At 42.8% G+C, this 11,371-nt stretch overlaps 1 protein-coding gene across 2 annotated transcripts in view; it reads right to left on the bottom strand.

Moving 5' to 3' along the window:
- LOC111331556 (uncharacterized) overlaps window positions 1-11,371 on the bottom strand; it is a 42,753-nt gene that overhangs the window by 22,538 nt on the left and 8,844 nt on the right. For both annotated transcript variants that reach the window (XM_088760799.1, XM_088760800.1), the window contains exons 9-20: window positions 10,900-11,061; window positions 9,964-10,617; window positions 9,336-9,539; window positions 8,926-9,231; window positions 8,204-8,562; window positions 7,370-7,588; window positions 6,741-6,876; window positions 6,273-6,344; window positions 3,941-4,099; window positions 2,593-2,682; window positions 1,704-1,877; window positions 384-456 (exon numbers count right to left, since the gene is read on the bottom strand). In XM_088760799.1, the coding sequence (XP_088616925.1) occupies window positions 384-456; window positions 1,704-1,877; window positions 2,593-2,682; window positions 3,941-4,099; window positions 6,273-6,344; window positions 6,741-6,876; window positions 7,370-7,588; window positions 8,204-8,562; window positions 8,926-9,231; window positions 9,336-9,539; window positions 9,964-10,617; window positions 10,900-11,061 (2,608 nt within the window). The remainder of the gene's footprint in view (window positions 1-383; window positions 457-1,703; window positions 1,878-2,592; window positions 2,683-3,940; window positions 4,100-6,272; window positions 6,345-6,740; window positions 6,877-7,369; window positions 7,589-8,203; window positions 8,563-8,925; window positions 9,232-9,335; window positions 9,540-9,963; window positions 10,618-10,899; window positions 11,062-11,371) is intronic.

Raw genomic sequence — 11,371 nt, 5'->3', positions numbered from 1 at the left:
TTTTTACCCTTCCTAATAAAACATGTTATCTACGTTAAGTATGTTTAAAGTACGGTCGGTTTCTTATATTAAATAGCGATAAAATGTGCGTTATTCAAGCTTTGTTTATGTGGCCTCCATGTTAAATACGCGACCACCGAGTGGAAGTCCTGGAACCGAAAATGCGGCGTCTGGTGGTTTTATTATTGTTAAGAAGGTCACAAGTGTACACAACTGATCTTTATTTGTATCTCACTCGCTTAACACTAGACCTAATTTTCCTACTCAATAATCTTTCGGCATTTCGTGTGATTTCCTGGATTTTGATCACTGATGAATGATGGTTTCGATAGTAACAATGAAACACAACAAACTAATTAAACTAAAATAATTAAAAAAATTACCCGAGTTTGTTCATCAGAGAATCAAGATCTTCTTGCTCTCCGTTGTCAAATTCGAACTCTCGATTCAACCTCGCTGAAATGCAATCAATAAATCAATTAATAGCGAGAAATAGGAGCTAGGTTAAAAAACCGTGGAGAAGATGTAACATGATACTAGAATTATGTTCGAGTTGTGTCCAGTCCTTCACGCGAGCCAAACCCTTGATCTAATTTCTCCACACAACATCACTGCTAAATCAACCATTAAGGTCACGAGAATAAAGGGAATAATCGGCAACGCAATTTTACCTTTCGTAAACGGTCGTTGCCATTTTGTAATGAATGGCAACGACTGTTATCGGAAATGGCAACGACCGTTTCAAATGACAACGGCCGTTCACGAAAGGGAAAATTGCATCGGCGACTTAACAAAGCTCTTGAGGAGTGAACGAATTCTCTTCGACAGCAACATAAGAAAGGTACAGAGAAGACTATAGAGAAAAAGCATACTGACGAAACGCTCGAAAATTCATCTTTGGAAACTCTTTACGTTGGGCTAATTGACCTAATCAACTCGGTTGATAAAACGAAGTTATCTTGAGATACGGGGGGTAAGTTTCTAAAGAAACTGTGGTGCTGCGTCCGTGGGGGTAACAAGGTCATTTGGTGATATCAACTAAGTTGAAATTGTAAATTGGCCACCGTAAAGAGTTAAAAAGCTGACTTTTCGAGCGTTAGCCCTTCGTCAGAGCGAAAGACGAAGGACTAACGCTCGCAACGTCAGCTTTCTAACTCATTACGGAGGCCAATTTACAATTTCAACTTGGTTGATATCACCAAATTACCTTCGATTCAAATACCCCTTACCAACGTAACACCATAGAACGCATCGTCTGATGAATCAATTCAGTTTCCAAGCGAACGCTTTATCAGGCTTTAGATCCCGCATTTGATCGGTATGTCATAAAAGCAATAGAACGCATTCTTCCGGGCTCTACGACGTGATAGAGCCACTTGCAATGTTGGGAGAACACTTGGCAAGGTTATAACCCACGAGCCAAAGGGGAGTGATTTTTTTTAGCTTTTCTCGTGTTCTACCAGCATCCCGCGCGGCTTTATCACAAAGAGCCCGGGAAAATGTGCTGTATTGCTTAATTAGAAACTCCTCCCCACCCCACCCCCCACATTATTAAATTGATGTTTGGGAGGGAGTAAAGGGAAAAGCTTGGACCTTTTCATCTGTATTCTAGTGCGCCATAGGACCACACACTCTTCTAAAACATATACAAGACTGAACCTCTATAGAGTTTCTGAGAATGCTCATCTATACCAAAAACATACCTGCCATGATGTGCTTCTCTATTGGTTCTGTTCCGTATGGGAACTGCACCCAGAAATGTCCTGGATTGAAGATGGCCGTGACACGAACTGCAACCCAGGTACCGATATCAGGTAGCGTGACAGAGGAATCCCTATTGTCACAAAATGCCTCCACGTAGTCATGAAGCTCTTCACCTGCAGGTTTAAGCAGTGACATAGCATCAGATCTATCTAAATCGAAGGGTTCACAGTTTTTAACATCTTATATGCGAGGCAAAATTTGAAACCTGTCGAATGAGCTTCAATTTAACACTAATCAAGGAGGAAATGAAATTAAACCTCAAATTGCTTCTATCCATCAGAAATCGAAATGGGAACTTTTGAAGGAAAGTTTTCGGTTTCAAAAGTGCTCCACCAGACGAATCTTTACACCCTTTCAAATACCTTCTGATGTATTTCTTTGCCATTCTTTGTATCTCACATATGCCATTTTACAGTTGTGTACTTAGTTGCCAAGCCTTTGATTTGGAGTGAGGCTAAAGGTGACCTTGTTGTGATGAAGAACAGTATCTAGTGGGCAGGATAACAAAGTCATTCTCATTTGAAAAGCAGCAACGTCTGTATCTTAACAAGGTTACCCTTAGCCTCATTATCTACGTTGTCTGAAAAAAGTACCTCTTTCAAGCCGAGCATCCCCCTATATTCAATTGCAGAGGAAGAGGTGGAGGGGGAGGGGGTGCGCACACACCCACCCCCCCTCAGGGGTCTACAGACCCAAGAAACAATAACTTGGCGCGAAATCCAGTGAGTAACTGACGCGAAAAACACACGATCTATTCGCTAGCTTTGCTTCAAATGTTGCGCATGCAAGCTTCAGTCCATTGAGGTACCACGCAGTTACAAGTATTACCTTTTTTAACATGAAGATTGGGGCACTGGTCTCCTCGCCAGCAACCTGATCTTGTCTGGTAATAATGGCACACTCTTCTGCTCAGATCCTCTGAAATAAAAACCAAAGTTTAAGGGGAAAAAAAGGGAGCGAGGTCCGCGTGGGTCCGTATTGTTAGTACCCATACTTTCATGTTTACTACGCCGCCGCTCAGGGTGGTTCTAGCTTTTGAGTCCGTAAATGAAACCTTTGTGTGTGACCATTCAAATAAAAAGTACTTTCATGTGGCACCCTTTACTGCGGCTTCGGACACTGCACAATGTCTAACCTACAACCCTAACTTTTTTCAACGACTGTCTCTGGAAAGCTTGGCACCGCCTCCCGGTTAGCTCAATTGGTTAGAGCGCTGGACTGTTGTGCGGGAGGTCGAGGTCGATGGTTCGAGCCACGGCCGGACCAACACTAAAGGTCTTAAAATAACTGAGGAGAATGCGCTACCTTTCTATAATATCAAGAAATGGATAGACGTTCTAGTCTTCTCGGATAGGGGCGAATAAACCGTAGGTCCCGTCTTCTACATCTATTCATTAGCTAATTTGGTTAGGCAGGGGACGTTAAAGAACCACACACGAGATTACTGTGATGTGCTCTGGCATGTTTACTGGGAATTGGGGGGAGGGGGCATCTTCAAATAAGTTTCCTTCGATTGTTTGTAAACTGCCGATGCAGACTGGCCAAAGTCCTCCGAAAAGTGTTGTGATGCGCATTTGATCATATCCACATGTTAATTTGCGCAATATAAATATTAAATTATTATTAACATTATTATTATTATCCCCTCAACAGATGTCAACTACTGCCGACACCATACAAACGACTTTACGACGGTAACATCACAAACGAACAGAACGACCTAACTTTACCGACGGATAGAAAATGACCAATCACGACCGACTGACGCCATTGGAGTCTTGCAGCCAATAACATCACAGCTAACCTGATCAGTGTTTACACGAATCGTACTTGGTGCATTCAAATGAAAACAACTATTCACTTGATTCTGATAACGACTTTCGTCCAGGTTTTCGAAACGTCAGTCACTAGAACCAACAACTGTCCTTCTCAAGACTACACTCACCCGGACGATCAGACTACACTATCACAAGGTGTATGTAGTTTGAACTTTCGAGTACATAAATAAAACCCTGGTATGTGTGACCACTCAAACAAATATTACTGAGCAGCACATACTTGAGTTATATTTCCCATAATGAACATTCCAAAGGGCAGACTTACAAACAAGCTTCTGTAACACTTCCGATAAAACCACTCAAGTTATGGGCTCCAGAGGGAAAGCTTGGATACTTACGGTATCCTTGAAAGACGATATCCAAGTCATCAATGTCTACAGCATAGCTGTTTTTAGATGAAAGAAAATCTTCCATCATTGGATCCCAGTCTTTCAGCGGACTGGTTGAGCTTCCTGGACTTGTCATAGCCTTTGCCTCCTTTGCATCTGAGGGTGAACCTGTCCAGATAAGTACTCGAAAGATGAGTATTTTTACTTGTGAAAATTGTAGTTCAGTAACACGGGGTATGTATGTCCCCTAGTAGATATTTTGCTTGTCGGCTTGATAAAGTATTGATACGTTAAGGGGAAATTATGTCCTGGTCACTCATGGAAGAAGCTAAGTGAAGCTTTAAGCGTTTTTTCAATAAATATATTTCTAAATTCTTCATCCGTGACGATCTTCCCCATCTTTCACCCTTTCACTCCCAAGATCTCATTATCAATTCTCCTCTCTGTCTGTCACTCAATTCTTATGGCGTCAGTTCTAAGAATTTGGTACTGGATCAACTAATAATCCGCCAAGTTAGCTCAATGGATAGTGCGCTGGACTGTTGTGCGGGAGAGGTCGAGGGTTCGAGGCCCGGCCGAACCAACACTCAAGGTCTTAAAATAATTGAGAAGAATTTGCTACCTTTCTAGAACATCAAGAAATGGTTAGATATTCTAGTCTTCTCGGATAAGGACGAATAAATCGTGGACTCCGTCTCCTGCAGGGTTAGGGGTAGGAGACGTTAATTTCCCACGCACGAGATTACTGTGTGATGGATGTCCTCCCCTGGGTTGGGATGGGTGGGTTTACCCCAGTAATTGACGCAAGCTGTTGCGGTGTCCCTGCCGGTCGGCGAAGCTAATAAACTAAACTAAACTAAACTAAACTAATTGATGTTTTTCTTCATTCCTATCACTTGTCTACTTGACACTATTGAAATTTTGAGGAGAAATTCTGTCTTGGTCACTAAAATCATGGGAGTTACAGGGTTAGCCATTCTTGAACTATTCTAGTTTGTCCTTCCATTGGGGTAATTTTCTATCGTATCAAACCCACATTTTTTTGTAGTTTTCCTCATGTTATGACGGTACTTTCGTTGGCGTATCAGCCGAGAAGGCAGGGTGCCAAATTTATCTTCTTACGCGGCCGCACAAAGACGTTTGGAAATTTCGTTTCAATCATCATGCAAGTGAAGCAATATATCGCCAAAACACCGAATGGTAAAAATTTCTCCCCAAAGCGAAATACGAAGACGAAGAGCTGTAAAGACGCTTTATTGATGAAAAATATTTTCCTGGCCGTGAACCATCATCAGATGAAACGTGTTTGAGCGCAACAAAGAAAACGAAGAAAGTCACCTGCTGGCAACTACCATTAAAATCTCTTTTGTACACAGCCCAGCTTCAGTCGTATTGGCGATCATCGGATGAAACGTGTTTGAGCGCAACAATGAGAACGAAGAAAGTAACCAACTGGCAACTACCATTAAAGGGGAACTGAAGTCTAAAATTAGTATATTGTTTGCATTCATTTCTAGTTAGCTTTAGAGGAGTAAGATAAAGTGTCGATATTCATTTTCGTTCACTTCTTGTTTTTTACGAGAAAATTCGATTTGAAGTTGCCTTTTTCCCGCTTTTGGGGCTGTAAGACCGTCAGCTCAAAATAGGTCAGCACCGGTCGTTTATGACGTCAGTGGTGGGGAACTAACTTAAGAAAAACAAGTGCTACTATTTCATTTTCGTAGTTAATCCCCATTACAGGTCACGCAATTTCGATGTCTCCATAACCAAACGAAATTTCGGCTGTAGGAAGAGTACGGGTTTATTATCTTTCTTCCCCACCAGCGACGTAAGAGCGAGCTAAATTGACCGCTGACATCGCTTTTCTGAGCCGCCGTACTACGAGGCCAAAATACCACTTAAAACTATTTTTCCGAGGCGAAGTTGGACCCAAAGACTGAAAAAAACCCTCGAACATTGCTATTTGAACTATAAGCTGCAATTTAAGAATGGTTCATTTTTAGGGTTCAGTTCCCCTTCAAAATCTCTTTCGCCAACAGCCCGCTTCAGTCGTGTTTACGGTCGTGTGTTAACTTAACCCTTTGCACCTTATCATCTATATGCATATTCTCCATACTGTTCTCTGTAGATTTCTTAAGGTTCTGACAAGGAGAATTTGTTGAACAATCAAGAACTCCTCTATCATTTCTTTATTCTCATGACCTTAATGTCTGATTCAGGGGTGATATCGTAAGAAGAAATCAGACGGTAGTCACTCTTGGGGGGGGGGGGGGGTCAAATCGTTAATTATGTTTTAAACAGCCCTTAACTTCAACTATCCAAACGAGTGCGGGTAAGATACCTTGATGTTGCATACTTGAAGTAGCGTTCTCTAAACCTTCGAGAGTGAGTTGAACCGTCATAACATCATTTCCTAATGGAAAGTAATAAAGGTTCGGTTAATATTTCCAGCATGTTGAAATCCATCGTTAACGAGTGCTCGTCGGATATACTGATCGACCAACCGAACGTTCGATCGACCGTCCGACACGAAAACCGATCATCTGAACGCTCGAGCGACAATCCAAAAGACCGAGCTAACGATCTACAGACAGCCCGACAGGTTGTAAAAACCGTCCAAACCGTCAAACGAACAGGTAACCGTCCGACAAGCCAACCCAACAATCAGCCGACCGTCCGATGACCGTTCGACTGAACGTCTAGCGTTCGAATGACCAATCGAGTTATTGCACGACCGAACAGCAAATGCTCAACATATACAACAAGGTACATGCGAAACGAAAAGCATTTCCTTCACCCAAAGATTCACCTGTCCGTTCTGCAGGATTTTGCAAAAAATCTGCTATCCCTGTCTCCACAAGTACTTGATTAATAAAGATATCGTCGTCATCTGTGGTGTCGTACAAGTCAAGATTAAGGATGGGCTTCTTATATGATATATCAACCTGTGAAATAAATATAAATATCTTTAAAAACGTTTGTGGTTTTCCATTAATGCGATCATACTGGTAATGATGCATAATCGCTTGTTCTTCGGTGTAATCGTTTAAGTGGTGGATCGCGACGTTTCGACCGCATACTGCTAGACTTCTTCAGGCGAGGAAGTTGACTCACCAAATGTCAAACGAAACGTCGCGATCCACATCCGCACTTTATCAGTAATGGCTAAGGTACTGGGCTCGACTGAAGAAGCATTGCTAAAAATCGATCAAGTTAGAACATTTGGGCCTCTAAGTCGCTATTTAACGACCTAGAAAAACCAAATTGCCGAACAAAGGTCGCCAAATCGGCGACTGTAAATTTTTTAAATTTTCGCTTCAATTTTCCTATCCGCCATGGCGCCCAAAACGGTCGCAGCTTGAAGTGCTGATTTGACAGAAGTTACATCAGCAAAAAAAAAAAAGAAGAAAAAAAAAAAAAGAAACATGATGATATAACCTTCGTTCCTCCAATAGCATGGATGAACAGCTGTTGATAGACCCACGGATCCCACGGCACCATGTAACCAACTAACTTCCTGTTGTCGTCCGTCAGACCGGTTAACAATTCTGACGAGCCTTCGGGCCATTTTTCCGCAGCTTTAACGCGAGGGGATTCATTGGGCAGAGGGAAAAGTTTTTCTGGGTTTGTACTTGGACTGGGAAGCAAGTATTTTTCCTGAAAAAAAGAGAGAGAAATGGATAAAGATTAGATCAATGTAAATATTTGAGAAACTGCACACCTACCCCTCCCCTAAACACAACAGTCCACTGAGAACAAGTCAGGGTTAACGTTGGGTTGGAAGGAGTGGAGGGTGGGTTAAAGTTGGGTTGGGTGGGGGAAGGGTGGGTTAATGCTAGGTTGGGAAGGGGGAGGGTGGGTTAACGTTGGGTTGGGAAGGGGGAAGGGTGGATTAACGTTGGGTTGGGTGGGGGAAGGGTGGGTTAATGTTAGGTTAGGAGGGGGAGGGTGGGTTAACGTTGGGTTGGGAGAAGGGAGGGTGGGTTAATGTTGAGTTGGGTGGGGGAAGGGTGGGTTAATGTTGGGTTGGGTGGGGGGGGGAGGGTGGGTTCGCAGTTAATCAGGTAATTACATCGATGCGAAAGATTTCCCAGATACGTAACGGACGTGGAACCTGAGAACAAGAATCTCTAAAGAGAATTGGAACCCAGGCCAGTATCGCCTTTGCGGTGGCAAACTCCTGTATTCGAGAGATGGTGTATCAGATTAGTAGGGAGGAGATTCGATAGCGCAGGGTCCAGGCCTCCTGGGTCTTGTGGTTCTTGCACTCACCGGAAACGCAGCTTTATCCACTTTGGAATCATTGTTATCTTTCACTTTCTTTTTCTCTTTTTCCTGGTCTCTGCTTTTCAAGAATTCAATCTCACTCATTTCACTGCTCTCGTAAGATTCATCACCAGCCGCGCGTATAACAATACTTTCATCCTTTAACGATATCTTCGGGGTTCGTTTTCGTTTCCTTCTGTCCCTTTTGGTGCGAGATTTCCGCGAAGGAGAAGAATCAGATTTGGTGGGCCGTTCAACCACCGCTTCTGGTTTCTCTTCTTTCGGGGGGGTTTCTTCTGTTGGGATGCTGACTGTCTCGGTTTTTTCTTCCATGGCAGGGACTTCTTCTGGGGCTGGCGAGGTCTCTAGAAGTAAACGTAACGACTTAGCGTTCTATGGGATTAGCCGTCAATTATCGCCCGGTGGGGGGAGGGTTCGGGTGGTCAATTCAATGACCAGTGTTCAGCTGTAAAGGAAGCTGTGACCTTTTCATCATTTACTGTTTATGGTCGACAGTAAAAATGAGATAAACATCTTCATTCAACACTAGAAGGCTCCGTTGCCTCTGATTCTCTGAGTACTAAGCCTAACGACGTTGTATGGACCTCAAAAACGATATCTTTTTGGCGAGTAAAATTCTTTTCCGACGAACAATTCATGATCATGGGTCGCAAATGGCATTTTAGAAAAGAGCTGAGCTTGGAGTCCTGTATAAAAAACAGACTAACCTTCTATTATCAAAGGTCTTAGGTTCGCCAGTCGGCACTTCACCACCTGCCCAGGTAGCGATAGGAATTTGGCTTCGAGAGGCTTGATATCAGTAACAGAAATAAACTCGGAACTTCCAAAATCCACATGAAATACTTGGACATCGAGAACACTGCTGATTGGACTTTGACTATTGACAGTCCAGCGGACACCGGTCACCAGACCACGGTACCATCTCCCGTCCTCTGTGAAACGGGCACAGCAGTAGTCTCCTATTTGGGGCTGGAAACCATTACTTGACGCACAACTTTGGGGAAAAGGATCACCTATGGACCATAAAAAGGGAAAAAAATCGCAAGGGAGATTTCAGAAAATAACAGATAAAAAAAACGAGGGATTATAGGAAACAAAAGAGAGTAAATTAACGTACTGTCGTAAAACTTGTTCAATTCGTCCATCATAACATCAAGAATTCCAGCATCTGGCGTTACAAGATGAACATAAAACTCGCTGGGACTCACAACATGAGACATCAGCATTTGTAGGCAAACTGGGCCCTGCATGGGTGGGAGCTCGGTGACGAAGGACTCTTCAGGGCCTGACATGGGAAGGGACCCGGGGAACATCGATACACCTACGATGGAAAAAAAAACGTAGAGAAAATATCAATATCTAAAGTTAAATGAAAAGACCACTTTTATTCCGAGATTTTCTGTCGACAAACTAGTATTAGGGAATGAAAACCTTAGTTAATAGAAACGTCTTGTATTCTGTGGATTGTAAACAAGTATTCGTTAACGAAAAATCCGCCCAAAGAAAGGAATCCATGTCTATGAGTTAATACCAAGCGATGAAAAGGTTTTTATGCCCCCCCCCAAAAAAAGAGCGCTAAAATGTGGTGCTTCCCATCAGCTCGAAGCTTACGTTCTTAGCTAATCAGAACTCAGAATTTTTCAATATATGACAAGAAAACAACGGAAGGGTATTTTAACCATCTATTTAAAGGTGAAGTTCTAGGGCAGTTCGCCTATGTTGGGTAACACCCCTCTTTCACTTACCAATAGGTTTTATGTCTTTTTGGTCCTGGGAATGTTCTAAATTTCTATCTTTCCAGCTTAATCCAGGTGCGCTGTCGATTTGTTGATCCGTCACCTTCTGTCCAGAATTGGAATCTGTATTCTCTGCTTCATCCAAAGAAGACTCTTCATTCACCTTTGCATGCTCTTCGTTCGTTAGAGCTGACTCGTGAATAACAGTTTCTTTCGATGAACAAGAATTGTCCGTAAACGCACTTTCCTCTTTAAAATTTACAGTATCCGCACATTTCTCGACGAGTCCATTTCCTTCCTGCACGCTACTCCCAATACTCACACTACTACAGCTCCGAGTCAAATACCCGTTGCTCCCTTCCGACAAAGGACTCGACCCGGTACTGCACGCGCCACCATCTTCCACTTGCGGCATGATTCGTTGCGCCACACCGGAAGTTATCATCATCTCTGCAATACTGAACTGTAGTCCCGGCAGACCTTTCCCTGCTAGAGACGATACTGGGGTTTTCAGCTTTGGGTACTTGGGAGGGAACACGTAGAGATCGACAATGACAAGCTTGCTGGACTCGACTCTTGTAGGATATGCGAGAAGCTTTGTGCCGGACACTTTGTTTTGTAACCAGGCAATCGAGTCTACACTCCATATAGAGGTCTCTGACCCTATAATTGAGATTAAAAGTGAAAAGAAAATGGGAAAAAATGGGAAAAAATGAGAAAAAAAAATTAGAAGAAAAATAAGAAGAAAAATAAGAAAAACTAAGGAAAAGCGGATGCTTGAGAATATGAAAAAAAATCAATCACGGCGCTTGATTTGATATTGACAAACGTGTCAGTGGGTTTGCATCTGATGCATCTACACATTCCAGTGACTTGAGAAAAAATCGCCAGAAAATCGATTTTTAAGCCACGAATAATTGCGCAGTAATCACTAAATGAAATTACCTGTCTTCTGTTGCTGTAGACCCACTGGCCTGACTCCCGACAGAGCACAACACAAAGCTTGACAGGGCAATTTCAGGAATTTTTCTTCCAAGGGACGGAGACGGGAAAGGCCCAGATCCTCACGGTTACCGTCATCAATGCAAAGGACTCCAACAGACGGTCCTAAAAAATGAAGTCAATGTTTTAACCCCTTTACATCCTATTATAACATAACCAAAGTAAAGCGCGCGCTCTGATTGGTCAATTTAGCGTCCCCCATTTGCCCATGGGTGTACGCTGCTGACGTGAGCAAATGCAAAGACTATTTTTCCGCGCGCGCTTGTTTTTTCCTGGTCGCGTAAGATTTGTTAGATAAAAGGGAACTCTTTAGCAACAATGTATCAATGTTATGTTATAAAACAAATGGTAAACACCACAGCGTACACTATTGAGTTATGGATGCACGCGGGAGGTTTGCTAAGCACTCAAGAAG

Source organism: Stylophora pistillata, chromosome 5 (genome assembly GCF_964205215.1).
Source record: "Stylophora pistillata chromosome 5, jaStyPist1.2, whole genome shotgun sequence".
Lineage (NCBI taxonomy): Eukaryota > Metazoa > Cnidaria > Anthozoa > Scleractinia > Pocilloporidae > Stylophora > Stylophora pistillata.
This window is presented reverse-complemented; position numbering and strand designations above follow the sequence as displayed.